This window comes from Armigeres subalbatus, chromosome 1, assembly GCF_024139115.2.
Source record: "Armigeres subalbatus isolate Guangzhou_Male chromosome 1, GZ_Asu_2, whole genome shotgun sequence".
NCBI classification, from domain to species: domain Eukaryota; kingdom Metazoa; phylum Arthropoda; class Insecta; order Diptera; family Culicidae; genus Armigeres; species Armigeres subalbatus.
Window position 1 is genome coordinate 131,520,055 of NC_085139.1, and position 17,084 is coordinate 131,537,138.

Sequence of the window (17,084 nt, forward strand, 5' to 3'; positions counted from 1 at the left end):
CCTATTAATCGACGGCTGTGTGATGATGGCAGATAGAATCGTGATACCAACGCTTTTCCAAAGAAGGATCCTCAAACAAATCCATCATGGACATCCAGGTATTGAACTGGCGAAAGCAATCGCTCGTGGTATTGTTTTCTGACCAACGATCGACGAAGATATCGAAATCTACGTCCGGCGGTGCATAAGCTGCACAAGTGCTGCTAAATCTCCACCGCAAGCTCAATCACAACCATGGCCTCGCGCTGAAGGTCCTTGGCAACGTCTTCACATCGACTACGCTGGACCTGTGGAAGGAATGTACTATTTAGTCGTTATAGATTCATTCTCAAAATGGCCAGAAATACTACACACTCGCTCTCCCACTACTTCAACCACAACAACCTTCCTGCAAGAATGTTTCTCTCGTTTTGGAATTCCGCTAGTCATCGTGACGGATAACGGAAGTCAGTTTTCAAGTGCTGATTTCCGCACCTTCTGCGAAAAGTTGGGAGTCATTCATTTCCGAACGGCTCCATATCATCCGCAATCAAACGGACAAGCGGAGAGGTTTGTGGACACTCTGAAGCGATCGTTGAGAAAAATTATCGGAGGGGAGAAACGTCAACCAACACTGCTCATCAAACGTTCCTGTTTACATACAGGGCTACTCCTTCAGCGGTACTGAAAGGAAAATCTCCGTCGCAGATCATGCTCGGACGTTCGATGAGAACAACTCTAGACCTATTGCGACGATTTTTGGCTAACACCTGCTGCACCCTTGGGGCAATTTTTAAGTCCAATTCCATGCCGACCACCCGTTCTAAATGATCATCAAGAGGCAGACCATGAAGAATCCCTTGAAACAGCCGAAGAGGTTCTTCAAGAAACCTTGACGAGTGACGAAGAAGCGACTATGATACCTGCGGGTAGTTATCAGCCAATCCAAACATCAACACCGGTGGCCAGACCCGAAAGGGCAAGACAGCCTCCTAGAAGATATCAAGATTTCCATTGTTATTAAATAAAAGGGGGAGATGCTACCATAGAAACCTTCATTGTCATGGTTATTGAAAATAACAAATCAGAGTAGCCATGATTTTCACATCTTTGTACATGAGTAGAATTAGCATCATTGTGTAGTTACCTTTTGAATTGAATAGACGCAAATACTACATTATTAGTAATTTTATTTCTTATCAAGAAAGTCAGAAGGTAACATGTATTTAATCTAAGGTGAATTCTGTGCTGCTATACGCTAGTGAAACTTGGACTGTATCAATAGAGAACACTCGATACCTGTGATGCCTGCGGTACATAATTCGTGCCTGGAAACATCTCAAACACCGAGCTCCATCGTCGTTGTCTCCAGAGGCCGATAGCAACTGGAATTCGGGAATGGAAGTGGGGCCACACCTTACGAGGGGTGGAAACGAAATCTGTAAACATCTGAGCATTAGACTGGAATTCAGCAGAACATGATATCAGAGACAGACCACGAGGCTCATAACAGTGTAGCGTGGTGTAGCCTCCCAACTAACAATTTTGGTGCTAAAAGCTTCAACTTCTAGCCTTTGGCTGTATTATATTTGAATAAAAGCAGCCAATGCTGAATAAAAGAAAAGCCTTCGCAAATAATCCCTTAAACTTCAACTCGACTATTACCCAAATATCTATCAGCTAGGCAGTTTGTGCCGAATATATTTCATCTTTTATCGTTTATGCAGCTTTCATATAGTCATAAAACAGCTCTGTCTGAATTAGCAACAAAGCTTATCGGTTAAGAGCTCATGTATGTAATTAAGTTGCTTGTTAGCAACTTCCTATATTACGGTGAGTAGCATTCACAATGAAAATGTTTTCGCTGTTGTTATAGCACTAACAATATGTGGTATTCTTGAATAACAGTGTAGCAGGCAGTGTGTAGAGAGATGGAGTGAGATGTGCAAGTGGATGGTAGTTGTGTCGAATAAAGAGTGTTGGCTCAGTGAATATAAAGTGTTAATATATTGTATGGATGGATATCACACAATATAGCGTAATGGCGCTATAAATGAACTAACGAAGGTTTTAAGCAACTTCTATATCTTTGAAGATTACACAACGTTTAAGTAAACCTTATACTGCTTCTTTTAATAGCTTATCAGTATGGAACGTCAAAACCGCAATGTTTACATTTGATTTTTGTTGCCGGAGCTGTGTATGAGCTATTGATTTCTGTAATGCAGCTACAAAGGTATTCACCTGCTCTATAGCAACTGACAAAGCGCTGTCATTAGTGCTAGCAGATAGTGTAATAAAACAAGCCATTTAGAAGCGATATTGCTGTTGACGGCTACTGTTAAACGATTAGCAGCAGAGTAGCATCTATACAGATCGAGAAAATGTTGCCTAAAAACAATTTCAGCGATTGATGATGCATAAAAGTTAGCCCACAGAACATGCTGACAGATGTTTGAATAATGGTTGAAATAATGCTGAAAGCATACTTTTTAAGCTTATGTACTGAAAGCAGCATGTAGGCCTCTTTCTAACGTTTATACAGCATGAATCTGAAAATTGCGTTAGTAAAACAACCTATAGGGTATGCGAAGAAGCACATCCATAATTTTCTTTGTTATGTACATATGTCATAGTGACGGTGATGACAGAGCAGCGGCCATTGAATCAGGAGATCAGAAGTTCGAATCTAGGTAGCAACAAAATTGATATTTGAGTTTTCCACACAAAAAAAACATTAAATAAACTCCGAAATTTACTCTCCTCTCAAATAATATTTAATCAAAATGAATTCAGTGGCTGTATAAAACTTATTTAACAGATTTAAAAAATCTGAATAAGCGCCATTGAAGCGAATTATATTACTAAATGGTTTAATAAGGATTGAGAAAAAAATGTGTAACATGCTGTAAAGTAGTTGTGCAGGCACGTCAAAAACAGCTGAATAGATTCGCCAGATTTGCTGGTAAAAGCATTGAATAGAAGTTATTGATCATATGTAGCACACATATTCAGCTTGAAGCCGTATAGACGAGTTGAAATAACATTTACATTGACATTAAATGTTAGTTGGGCTTCATAAAGAAATAAAAGAAGTAGTCTGAAATCTACAACAGGCAACAGGTGAAGGCGATAGCTGGACATTACCCAGAATGAGAGTCTTTTGAATTGGGCCTTTGCATCACTCGAGGTGCATTCCAGGAATATCCAATATTGTTGTTTTGATCGCATAGAGAATGAGTATTTTTTTACAATGCAATGATACAATTGTTGAAGGTTCAAACAAATTTGGTTCTATGGATAAGAAAGGACAAGATCGATTTTTGAAAAAAAAAAAAAAACTAACTTCTATTTGGTAGACCAAAGTTTTTGTTCGCGACCGCATTTTGCTGTGAACACATCTTAGTACACACGCACATGCCAGCAATAAGATGGACTACGCCTGTTGATTTACATAATTTTAAATTTGATTCAATCTAATTGATTGGCTTTGATGCTGACGCACTGGAGCGAGCAAGCTTCGGTCGGAAAAGCGTATGGCGCGCGGCATGATGATGTTTGTTGTTTCAGGATACACGTTTGAAAGACGTGATAATTTTTCGGATGCGGTGCTCGTCTCAAGTGTCTTAAAGGAAAATGGACCAATATGATGGGGTGTACCAGATGGGGATGGGTTGTTCCGATATAGGTATCCTGCATTTAGCCATCATACGTGTTGATATAAAAGTGACTGAACGGCTGCCAATTGATTCACTGTTACTTTCGGATTAGAGAAGTGAAGAACTGCTTGCAAGTATCAGTGATCCTTCAAAATAGGAGTATCTGCAAGGAAGTGAGTGAGTTGGAATAAAAAGTTTTGGTGTTCAGTAATCGGGCAAACTGATGAGGTACCTTGGATATGGATGAAGAGTACAAAAAACATTTGAAATGAGTGAATCGCTAGTGAATCATTAAACTTCAGAAACCTATTCTGTTAAGAGGTCTTTCGTCACCGAGTGGTGAAATGGACTGCTGCAAAGTAGAATATGTTGATATACGGCACCAACCAGTGAATGTTGGGATGATGGGGTTCTTACAATTCTGTGTAAGAATCTTGCAGACTGGCATATACAAAATGCCATTTTTCCACAGGCTTTGTGCCGTTGTATGCGTATTTTTCCAATATTTGCTGAGCTATGCGTATAACACCATTCCAGGGTGGGGTACACACCAAATTTTCTTCCAGCCATCCAGCAAAACGATTTGCTGGAACCATACCAGCAAAGTAATGGTTTGCTGTATTACAGCATTTGTTTTATTTGTTTGCTGAATTTCAGCATTTGTTTCAACAAGACCTATTGTTTGCTGAAAACCAGCAAAGTTATCAAAATGTCAATTGGATATGTCACTCGATCTCTATAAGTTGCACAATTTTCATTTCCTCGTGTTGTTGATTTTCAATACTTGGATTGTTACGAAAATTGTTACGTACCTAAATCGTCAGTTCAGTGCAATATTTTAATTTAGAAATTGCTTGGTGAGTATGTTTAATTTTAATATGTTTCATCTAGGTACAGGAAATGGTTGTGATTGGCATGAATAAACCATTTTTTTTTAAATTTCAGGCGGAATAATATTGTAAGATGTGGACCAGCAGTATACTTATAAGAAGCTTCTTTGCTGCAAAATGCTTGGTGAAAAAAAATACTGAGTGATTAAATATTTGAAATAAAAACATGCATATGTAGTAAATAATACAATACTTAATTTATTTGCAATGCCAAGAACCACCAAATTTTTAAAAATGTTTTCTTTGATTCTGCGTTTTTTGTAATCCTGGTAATTTGCTGAAAATACAGCTATAAATGAACGTTTATCTTTTGCTGGTTAACCAGCAACATGGTTTTAGAATTGCTGAACATCAGCAATTGAGCTGTCATTTGCATGAAAACCAATTTTGCTGGTTGAACAGCAATTTATTTTGCTGGATTAATTGCTGGATGAACAGCACAAAAAAAACCAGCAAAATTTTGCTGGATTCCAGCGAAATAAAATTAGTGTGATAGTTTAGCATAGAATAGAAACCTTGGAAGGGGCCCTCCTTAGCCTAGCTGTAAGATGCGCGGCTTCAAAGCAAAACCATGCTGAGGGTGGCTGGGTTCGATTCCCGGTGCCGGTCTAGGCAATTTTCGGTTTGGAAATTGTCTCGACTAACCTGGGCATAAAGTATTATCATGATATACGAATGCAAAAATGGTAACTGGCTTAGAATCCTCGCAGTTAATAACTGTGGAAGTGCTGAGAGAAAATAAAGCTGCTAGGTGGTAATGTTCCAGTGAGGGATGTAATGCCAATAAGAAGAAGAAGAAAAAGAAGATACCTTGGGATTGATAATTAAATTGAGCAATAAATTGAATACTATGTTATGAGGCGGCCTTACTTATATGTATGATAAGCCAATGCTCATGTAAGAATATTTTGTTATTTGAAATTTTCATAAAATTGGTGATCAACGAAACAACGAATCAACGACACACTTAATTTTTTTTCACCGGGATCTCAGCAAAATGTTGAACTTTTACCGAGATTCGCACAGCCGTGCCCCAGCAAACAAGTTTTTTGCCGAGATTTCTGTCAAAATTGCTGAAAATCAGCAATTATTTTGCCGAAAATCAGCTAACAAACGCCTTTTTTGCTGAATTATCAGATTTTTATTTTGCCGGCGCACGGCTGTGCGGATTTCTGCCGAGCTGCAGAAATAAAAACTAAGTGTGCAGTTTTCAAAACATAAGCCACAGATAAATAAACCGAAAAAAAGGTATATTGCATGAAAGATTGAAACGACATTTCTTTATTCAAAATGTGCTGTGTAAATAAGTGAATAAATAGGGGAGCTGTACCGGTTTCTATCTTACTGAACATACATCCATCTCATCGCGGAGCAAAGAAATTCAGCATCAATTTCGTCGCTTCTTTTTGCTAACATGCGTGCTTTGCTAAAAATAAAATAAAAATAAAAATCAAATATAAATCAAATTTCTTTTTATTGCATTGTTTTTGGTGGGATAAATATCAGAGATATGAGAAGAAGTCCATTTTTTTCCCAGAAGTCCAGATTTTTAATGAACGCGCGCCAAATTTTGTAACACGTGCGTTGTATTTTGTACAACAGTGTTAGGTTGTGCATTTATTTATTTTATATCTCTTAATGCTTAGGAGAAAGACGCTTACAATATTTAACAGAGTTGTTCAGGTCATCCAGGCCTTCAATTTAAATTTAAATTTCTTCAGAAATTAGAAAGTTGTTGTCTTCTACAAAGTTGTTCAGGTTGTCAAAACCATCGCGATGAAGGCTAGTTTAGTTCGATATTTGACTGATAGGCTGCGCTAGTGGTTATAAGTGTAGTTAGATATCTTAAAATCTGTAGAATATAGAAAGTTGCCGTCTTCTACATAGCTGCTCGGGTGGGCAAAACCATCATAACGGAGAACAGATTAGTTTAGAATTCAACCGCTGTGCGGCGCTAGTGTAGAAAGAATACAAGTTTGAATGAATAGCTCGAAACATATAAGGGGAGATCCCCCAGTGCCGGACACATATTATGCCATTTAACGAAAAACTCTCTAATTATCCGGATTATGCTTACTTGTATACCATATACACAAAATATAATCATTTATGATTCATACAAACTATATTTGATCATTTGAACACGTTTTGGGGCGATTTATTTTGATGGTGAATTTTTGTTAAAATTTTTACAATTTAGAAAAGTGCCCCGAGTGCCGGACACTATTGCATCATGTTCAAATATGACCAATTTCCTATTACATGAGTGAAGAAATCATTTAGAATAGTAATAATTTTCACTTGCTTCACGTTGTAGATATTAACACGTGTTAGTAGAGATTTTTTGATTCTCCATCTCAATTTCTTACATCCTACTCGAAATTCCCTCCATTTTCAATGACATCTTCAATTTTCATTTTTGCTTATTTCTATAGCTTACCTCAGTAAGAACAAATAATTGAATTGAAGTAAGTTTAACAAAACAGGTGTAAAGAATGCCTATATAAAAAACTCACTGTCCGGACCCGGGTGACAGCTACAGCATACAGAAATTGATTTTGCACCATAGATACATTATATATCTAGCAAATCATAGTCGCTATTTGAAATATGACTAGTATTGACAATCTCTACATAATCAGAATGCATTGGATGGGTTTTAATATTGTTGATTCAAACCTTCTAGAATAAGGCGGAACATGAAAAATTTTCACATTTTTGTTCAATTTCAATGAATTATTGGCAGTGGCTGGTTTTCTACCCGCCGCTGTCACATCCAGGCGCTATAGTATATGCGCAAAATAGCCAGCATGAGTTAACCACCTGAAGTTTGTATGGCGAAAGACATCTAACGCGGGTTTTCTCAACCGTAGGAACTTTTCACGAAAAACTATTTGGTACCGGTTATGTAGGAAGGTGTCCGCTACTACGCCTACCAAATATTTTTTCGATTAAGGTGCTTATTTTCGAGATATTAAACATTAGATGCCTTTCGCCATACTGATTTCCGAAAGTTAACTCCTAGTGTGCCGCTGTAAGCACGCTCAAAGCAGGCGATTCATTTTTGTGCAAAGTTTACAACATTAAAAGTGTGGGGTATTGGGAGGTGTCTGGCGCTGGGGGATCTCCCCCTAATGTTCAGGAAGTCACCGTTTTCTACGAAATTATTCAGTTGGTAAAAACTATTAAGATGGAGAAAAAAATATTTTTGAATTCAACCACCTGGCGGCGCTAGTGTATGAGAAATTACGTGTTAGGTTAGATATCTTAAAACCTGGGAGGACCAGAAAGTTGATTTCTTCCACAAAGTTGTTCCGAAGGTAAAAATCAATATGGAGGCAATCTTAGTTTGGAATTCAACCACTTCGCGCTAGTATATAAAGAATGTCTTATTTGGTTATATAGCCAGTGTCAGTTCCAATGAATCGCCTGCTTTGAACGTGCTTACAGCGGCACACTAGGAGTTAACTTCCTGAAATCAGTATGGCGAAAGGCATCTAACGTTGGATTTCTCAAAATTAAGCACCTTAATCGAAAAAATATTTGGTAGGCGTAGTAGTGGACACCATCCTTCATAACCGGTACCAAATAGTTTTCCATGAAAAGTTCCTAATTATGAGAAAACCCGCGTTAGATGTCTTTCGCCATACAAATTCCTGGCAGTTAACTCTTGCTGGCTATTTGCGCATATACGATAGCGCCTGGATGTGGCAGCGGCGGGTAGAAAATCAGCCACTGCCAATAATTCATTGATATTCAACCGCTTGGCGGTGCTAGATCAAAACAAACATCAAAATTTACGAGTCTCCGTTTTCTACAAGGTCGTTTGAATAGTTAAAACCAAATTGTACATTTCCGTTCGGAATATAATTTTCCTATCGCTAGTGCATAAGGCATATTAAGCAGGTTAGATATCTCTAAATCAAATGATATAGAAAATTGCTGTCTTATATAAAGTTGGTCAGATGGTGATTGATGTTGGACGGAATCAACCAATATCAGTTAGTATTGATATCTCGCAATCCATAAGATTTAGAATGTTGCTCTCTTCTACAGTTGTTGTTTGGCTGTTAAGGAATTACACTTATGGTTAGTGTGTGGGAGCTCTTATTATAAGAGATCTTACATTCTAGTATACAATGTGCTTAATATTTGCTACTAACTACAGCGTGCTCGGCACTCACCTCGAGTGCGATCGTAGCAGGCTCGTCCAGGCAGCAAGTCAATCTGACATTCGACAGCAAACCAGCGGATAGGTAAGACGCGTGGCATCTGGGCAGGTGGTTCCTTTCCAGCTTATTTCCGATTCTCACAGTTAGATAGCTGTTCTGTTAGATTTATAAAATGACCGTCTTCTACAAAGTTCTATGAGTGGTTTTAGAATCATTGTGATGAAGTTCAGTTTAAAGTTCGCACGAGCAACACACATGTTGCACAAAAGCTTCTGTGGCCCATATGCAACCAAATTTAGTTACATTTGAGTTGATGCAACCAAATCGGTCTGGATTGTGCTGCTAGGGAAACTACTGGAAGAAACTAGTGTATGAGTAATTATCTATTATGTTAGATATTTAAAAATCAGCCAGTGTAAGTAAATTGCTGTCTCCTATAAAACAATTCAGTTCATCAGGTTTATAGCTTAAGTTGGATATCTCCAAATCTGACTCTGAAAGTTTCATCAGTTTTTAATCTGCATCATAATGCTTTAATTTTTTTCGACGAGCTTAAATCAAAGATCATTTGACGAGTTCATTTTTGAATCGTGAAAACGTGCCATCACATTCCAATGCTTACGTTTGCCAATCGACTTTATAACGATGTAATGTTGACAGAATCGATAGGCTAGTTTTAAAGATCGACAAATGCGACCGATGACTGGCATATACTGGTTTACCTTCCATAAGGTTCTACGTAAATACTTTGTATACTAGGCAATCTTAGGGTCGAGATCACTCTATAAAAGGAATCAGCTTAGCCGGAAGAAATCAGACCAGTTTTTGTCTGCGATAAATTAATTGCCTGATCATCATATGTGTACCAGTGGGATATCACATCAGCATCAAACTTTTACAGAATTGAACCGCTGGATAGCGGAATATATCTACCATTGGGGAAGTTATCTCTATTTTAAAAACAATAAAATTTGTCTGAATTTTTCTCCACAAAAGCTTTGTGGAAAATGTAAACAATATAAACAATCTTATAAGGGGTGCCTTATACACTATGCCTGCCAAGCGGTAGAATTCCAAACAAATTTGCCTTCAAGATTAGCATTTTTGAAGAAGACTTCCTAAATCTCACTGATTGCAAGATATCTGACTGATTCCTCATATACTAGCGCCGTCAAGCAGTTGATTTCCAAACTAAACCTGCTTCCATGTTGCCTTTTACCACTCGAGAGATTTTGATAAGGATGACAACATTCTAAATTCCACAGATTGCTGCATATCTAACCTACCAAGTTATTCCACACACACACTAGCATTGTCAAATAGTTGAATACCCAATCAAACCTTTCTCTCTGCTTTAACCACCCGAGCAATTTTGTAGAAGACGGCAACTCTCTAAATGCCACAGATTGCGATATATCTATTCCAACGAGTGATTTCTCGCACTAGCACGGTAAAACGGTGGAATTCCTAACTAAATCTGTTTCACTAGCGCCACGAAGTGGATGAATTCTAAAACAAACTTGCCTCCATCACAATGGTTCTTACCTCCCGAACAACTTTGTAGTAGGCGTTTACTTACTAACTCTCACAAATTGCGAAGAATCTAAGAACCTAACTCTCACAGATTGCAAAGAAAAGTATACAAAGCAGATGAATTCCTGGTTTTACATGACTTTTACCAGCCGAGCAACTTTGTAAAAGATGATTATTTTCTAAATCTAACAGATTGCGGCATATCTCACATAACAAGCAATTCCCCATTTACTAGTGCCGCCAAGCGGATGAATTCTAAAGTAATTATGCTTCCACACGAACAAATTTGCACAAGTCAGCAACATCCTCAATCTCACAGATGTCGAGATATCTCACCTTACAAGAAACTCCGAGATATCTCGCCTAATATGTAATTCCTCCATTCCAAAACAAACTTACCTTCATCGTAATGGTTCTTACCACCCGAACAACTTTGTAGAAGACGGCAACAGTCTCACAGTTAGCGAGTTATCTCACCTAACAAGCAATTTACTAGAGCCGCCAAGCGGATGAATTCTAAAGTAATTCTGCTTCCATATTGGATATTACAACACGAACAATATAACAGATTCCGAGCGAACACCTAATCTGTGGTAGAGCGTTCGCCCATAAATCCAGCCTGGTACTGCCTCACGAACTCTCTTGCAATTGGTGTTAGTCGGCGGTATAAAATTTGGGATAGTACCTTGTAGGCGGCGTTCAGCAATGTGATTGCGCGGTAGTTGCTACAATCCAGCTTATTGGCCTTTTTGTAGATGGGACACACGACACCTTCCATCCACTCCTGCCGCAGAACCTCATCCTCCCAATCCTTGGTAATTACCCAGTGCAGCGCTCTAGTCAGTGCCCCACTACCGTGTTTAAATAGCTCTCCTTGTAGCTGATCAGCTCCAAGGGCTTTGTTGTTTTTCAGTCGGCCGATCTCTTCTTGGATTTCCTGGAGAGCCGGAGCCAGAAGTCGTATGTCCTGCGCGCGTGCTCCTAGGTTCATTACCATACCGCCATCATTGTCTACCACATCGTCATTCAGGTGCTCTTCGTAGTGCTGCCGCCACCTTTGGATCACCTCACGCTCGTTCGTAAGAAGGTTCCCGTTTATGTCCTTACACATATCGGGCTGTGGCACGTGGCCCTTACGTGAACGGTTCAACTTTTCATAGAACTTTCGTGCGTTATTAGCGCGGTACAGTTCCTCCGTCTCTTCACGGTCTCGATCTTCCTGCTGGCGCTTTTTCCTCCGGAAAATCGAGTTTTGTCTGTTTCCGTGCCCGTTTCTATCGTGCCTCGTTCGCCCTCGTACGGTGTTGCAGCAATCTCGCTCATGTTGCATTCTTTTCCTCAACTAACTGCTCACATTCGCCGTCATACCAGTCGTTTCTCTGAGCCGGGGGCATCGTGCCTAGTGCAGCGGTTGCGGTGCTACCAATAGCGGATCGAATATCTCTCCAGCCATCTTCAAGAGACGCTGCGCCTAGCTGCTTTTCCGTTGGGAGTGCCACTTCCAGCTGCTGCGCGTAGTCTTGGGCTAGTCTGCCGGCTTGAAGCCGCCCAATGTTTAGCCGCGGCGGACGATTCCGACGCGTGTTGTACACCGTCGAGAGTTTTGAGCGCAGACATCCTGCAACGAGGTAGTGGTCGGATTCAATATTTTCAATATTCGCACTGCGGTAAGTACGTACATTCGAGATGTCGGAGCAGAATTTACCGTGGTCGATTTGGTTTTCCGTTTCTTGATTAGGTGATTTCCATGTGGCCTTGTGGATATTTTGCGGGGGAAGAAAGTGCTTCGGACTTCCATTATGCGGGAGGCTACAAAGTTTATGCATCCTGTCCAGCAGATTTGCTGCAGCGCTACGACGTCGAAGTTGCGGGGATGTAATTCATCGTAGATTATCCTGTCGCAACCTGCGAAACCTAGCGACTTGCAGTTCCATGTTCCAAGCTTCCAATCGTGATCCTTTATTATCGCCTAGGTCGTTGCCGATTGTATCGAGTCGTATTATCTTCTATGTCGTTCGTAATAGCGCAAACCTCCTGTCTCGTCGGAGGGCCATCGTGTCAGGGCTGTTTAACGTCCCACCTAACACCAGGACTTGGGCTTGTGCGCTTTGAGTGGCACACGATCGCTTTGGCGGAGCCTACTTGCGGATTCATGCAGCTTTTTATAGAGGTTTAACAGAGCCCATTGTCAAATCCCACCACATCCTAGGCAGGCACCACAACTCGCAGATGGCCTGGGGAGGGATCGTCAAGCCCTTGGCCATAGTCCCTGCTGCCCCCTAGTAGGGTAGAAGAACCCAAGTGAAAGGTAGTTCGTGATATGAAAGGCGCTACGCAGTCAACTGTCTTACATACGCAAGACTACGTTGACTGGAGCGAAGTGGATGTTGCAGCGATTGAACGCATGTCTTCTGGCTGCACCGTTTCGTTTACATATGATGAAATTGGCATCAGATACTTGAAACGTAGCAAACTGAAAAGTAGGGAATTACATGTACCTACCCAGTTACATACTTGAAAAGAAAAATGAAAACTTGCTCATGTAGATATTGTAATTCCTAGGATGTGTAGCACGTAGACTATCAGGACCAAGGACGGAAATCTTTGTTTTACTATCACTTGCATCGGAACTCGGTAGGAAACTTCGTCATTGACTCGTGTTTGTTTTGATCAGACGCTCGGCATTGCAGGCACGAATATCTCGCAGCATGCTGTCAAACTCCCATACCAAATTTGCCTGTTGGTCCTTAATAGTCGAGCGTAAACATTGAATATCTACAGAGGCCGAAATAAATATTTTGAATTCTGGTTGATTTCCACCGATAAATGATAATTATGTTACTTTATATACTAAACAGATGCATGTATTTAATGAATCTGACTTCAAAACTTTAAATCCATGCACTACAGTACGAAATGATATTCATATTTTGAGATTTCAAATTGAATATCAATGTGCCAAGCTGAAGATCCATTGTGACACCGCACATAACAATGCTGACACCGAGAGTCGACGCTTGCTGCTGTTCATGCACATGCCGCACATTCGCACATTCAAATTTGTAAAGGACTGGCGATGTGATTGTGTGTTGGATATCAACTGTTTGAGTGTAGTTGAAGTGACATTTTCTATCCCTGGTCAGGACAAATGGCTCGGCAAGCTTGGCTAAGTAATAGCCTGCCGTATGAGGCTGGGTAATTCATCGACTTTTTTTAGGGCTAGCTCGGTCAAAACAACTTGGTCTCAAGATCGGCTGGTGTGGAATTGACTTGGCAGTTCAGATCTCGGATATGATGAAGTTTATGAGAAATACTATTGGATTACACTTTTTTCGATATTTCTTACAAATCTGTGTGGGTGTGTGTTACCTGGTTAAGTGTCTTATATTCAAACTATCTGGTTGGCCGGCAACTGCTGGAACTGTGACGAGACTGGATTGCATTCGAGGTCAGCCTTCTTGTTAGAGTAGGTTAGGTCACGTTGAACTCTTTGGCCATGGAGGAGTCGGTGGTCTGCTGGATCTTGGGACTCTTTGAGTCCAAGTCGTACCAAGTCAAAACAGTCACCTAAAGGTAAGGCACAAATGTGTCTGGCGCTTGTTCCGATGATGACTTTTGTCCAAGACAACACACTTTTGTCACATAAAAGAGCTTTCTTTTAAAACCTGACTACGATTTCGATTGCAATTTGCACCAACGTAATATCGAGTCACATACCTGATTCATAATTTAGAATCTGACGAACTAGTTTAAAAAAACTCGATAGCTTTGAAGAAAAGTAAGCCGATTTCTCACCTACACACTACATTGTCCCTCATTAAGGTCACTCCTGACGGAATCCAAGTTTCAAAGTGCTCGCGTTTTCGGGGGCACACCACTCGATACGGAAGCAATGCACAACTGTCATTTTTATTTTTTCACGTATGCTGCGACGCAGCAAAACTAAATCAACAAAAATGACAGTTGTGCGTTGCTTCCGTATCGAGTGGTGTGCCCCCGAAAACGCGAGCAATGAATCGTCTGCTTTGAGCGTGCTTACAGCGGCACACTAGGAGTTAACTTTCTGAAATCAGTATGGCGAAGGGCATCTAAGGTTCGATTTATCAAAATTAAGCACTTTCATCAAAAAAATATTTGGTAGGCATGGTAGCGGACACCTTCCTACATAATCGGTACCAAATAGTTTTTCATGCAAAGTTTCTTATTTTGAGAAAACGCGCGTTAGATGACTATCGCCATACAAATTTCTGGCGGTTAACTCTTGCTGGCTATTTTGCGCATATACTATAGCGCCTGGAAGTGACAGCGGCGGGTAGAAAATCAGACACTGCCAATAATTCATTTGAAACTTGGATTCCATCAGAAGTGACCTTAATCTACTCTTCTCACTGAACTACTCTCCACTGAACTATAACTGTTCTACAATTCTATTCCCAGTTTTCATGTAGTGTACTGTGACAGTGTTACGGTTTTAACCTAGGGGTATAATGTATTGGCATTCGAATTATTTAAACTTTTGAATTAATGATAGGTAACAAGAAACATTTTAAAGTAGAAAAAACAAATTAGGTATATTAATCTCACAGACTTACTGTTACAAACAGTAACAAAATAAAACAATTAGGAAAGATTACTGTATGAATATAATGTTTAAAAAAATGTTTTGTAACCTTATTTTTTATTTCAAACATATTTCAGAGCTATGATGAAACACATACTTTCCACATCGCTGATAGTGTTGCTGTTCGTCATCTTTACCAATGCTCAGACATTCCAGTACTCTCGTGGATGGACTAATGGTAAACGATCTGCCCCGGATCAAGCTGCTCAAAGTCGTTCAATAATACCACATCTTCCGGTGGGATTAGAAAAACCTGATGAAGAGTATGATTTAACCGTTAATTGCTAGGGAGTAAAATAAAATTCATTCGGCTCTCTATCACCAGGTGCAGATTACTGATACAGCGTTTTCTAAAGTCTCCGTGTGACGTGCGGCTGGCGAACGCCATAGTCAATCGCAACAAGGACCTGCTACGCGATATGTCTGACGACGTGAATGATGGAACGGCTTTGCTCTACGACCCCAGCCCCGTCCTGGATACAGTTGGCAGTGAAGATGTGAGATTCAAACGTGGGTCTTCGGATAGGCACGTGTTGGATGATGGTTTGCGGCGGTTTTAAATCGTTCCAACAAGCAGCCGCACTGGTATACTATGGTCGATGGTACTAAGCTGGAAGTAGCAGCGACCAAAGAACCGTTTGGTTGCCCGAACCGATGAACAAAGCATTTACGGAAGAAGTCTGATATTGTTTTCAATTTATTCCTTAACCTTATGATACATTCAAAATAGATATTTCGTCCCAGTATCCGTTTCGATTGCAATGAACATCGATATTAACAGGGATATGCATCATTTGCTTGTGGGATTGCGGTAGATATTTTGTGTGCGGTTTACATTCAAACGATGCTAGTTGTAAATATTTAAAATCTATTATATTTATGAAACAATAAAATTGAAGACAAAATATTAAGTGGTTTGCAATCATAATAATACTATAGCATACACTTTTGGTTGGATGATTAATGGAGACCTCAAAGGGCATCTAATAGCCGTTGATAGAGGAAAATTGATAGGAACGTTCAACATTGATGGTTTCGCTAACGCTCTTTTACTCGCTAAGTTAGGTCCGTCTGGTATATTTGATTGATTAAAGGATAAGAATCATCGGACAAATGGATTATATCCTGTGGCAGTGAAAAGGAGAGAAGGGAAACATTCCCTTTATTCCCATCGTTTTCTGATTAGGGTTGATGGAAAGAAATCCTACCACGCTTAGCATCCTCAGCCTCACGAACGATCTTCTATGCGAGTTGGAATGAAACAGCTTTCATCTACGACTGACTGCAAACGGCAGAAACGTTTATTTTCCGCTGAGACAAACGATTCGAATATCACACCAACTTCGTGAGCTTTACTAGTAAAAGTGTGGTATTTAATTCAATTCTAAAGCGATTGACGTCCAGGTTTTTAATGGCTGATACCATTTTTATTTAATTACATTATTTTTGTGATTTTTTATAATTTTGTATAAGTTCATCACGGGGCTGATACCTGATACTAACTGTGCGTTTTTTACAGTATACTCGAAATTTAGCTGCGTTCAATTTCTAATGACATTAAGACCGTGCATTGCGTTCATTTCTATCCCATTTAAAATACAGCAACTAGCACAGCATCTTATACTACAGTGTTTTGAAAACTTAATTTGCATATGCACTGCCTATAATCGCATATTAGTCCCATAGGAAAAAAACAAACATCAAGACTTCTTGCCTCATCTTAAAAATGACCGCATATGAGTCCCATTATCATAGAAAAACTCAAAGGTGCAGCCCAATCGGGTTGTACGCAAAGGTGACGTAGGACTACGTAGCTATACGAAATGGATGGTATTTGCCAAAATAATTTGTGTCTCTTTATTAACATTGAGCAAACTGCTCGGAGGTCAACTGAATCAAGAAGGCGAATAGTTGCTCCCAGTTGGATGGACTTTGTGTCTCTAACCATGGAATTAACAAACAGATATTTTAGTTACCACATAAAGATTGTCGCTTCGGTTCCCTTTGTTCTACTGTCCGAAACATGTGTGGTACCTAACTGTCAAATCGTATGTGTTTTTCTTTCATTGACATTTAGATCCCCTATCCCCGCCAGCAAAAGATGTTCCGGACAGCGACGACAGCGACAATCTTTATCTGGTAACTAAAATATCTTTTAATTAACATGACTCATCGGCCGCATCGCCGCTGAAGCCACTCGACTGGCTTTCAATGAAGGATATCACAATTC

At 39.8% G+C, this 17,084-nt stretch overlaps 1 protein-coding gene across 3 annotated transcripts; it reads left to right on the plus strand.

The window, feature by feature from the left end:
* The first annotated feature begins 3,740 nt into the window (after positions 1-3,740).
* On the plus strand, positions 3,741-15,765 carry LOC134206404 (pro-corazonin-like). 3 transcript variants are annotated; one of them, XM_062682127.1, is made up of 3 exons: positions 3,741-3,811; positions 14,932-15,117; positions 15,180-15,765. In XM_062682127.1, exons 2-3 carry the CDS (start codon positions 14,936-14,938, stop codon positions 15,412-15,414), a joined length of 417 nt encoding a protein of 138 aa, XP_062538111.1. In that variant the 5' UTR covers positions 3,741-3,811; positions 14,932-14,935; the 3' UTR covers positions 15,415-15,765. The 3 variants fall into 3 exon arrangements, with proteins under 3 accessions (XP_062538111.1, XP_062538116.1, XP_062538107.1); XM_062682132.1 differs by having other exon boundaries at positions 3,744-3,815; XM_062682123.1 differs by having other exon boundaries at positions 3,749-3,866.
* The last annotated feature ends 1,319 nt before the right edge of the window (positions 15,766-17,084 follow it).

Bases quoted from the DNA above. Each gene is read 5' to 3' on its own strand.
- LOC134206404 (XM_062682123.1), top strand. The intron at 15,118-15,179 runs GTATGATTTAAC...CTCTATCACCAG, and splicing joins TTAGAAAAACCTGATGAAGA to GTGCAGATTACTGATACAGC.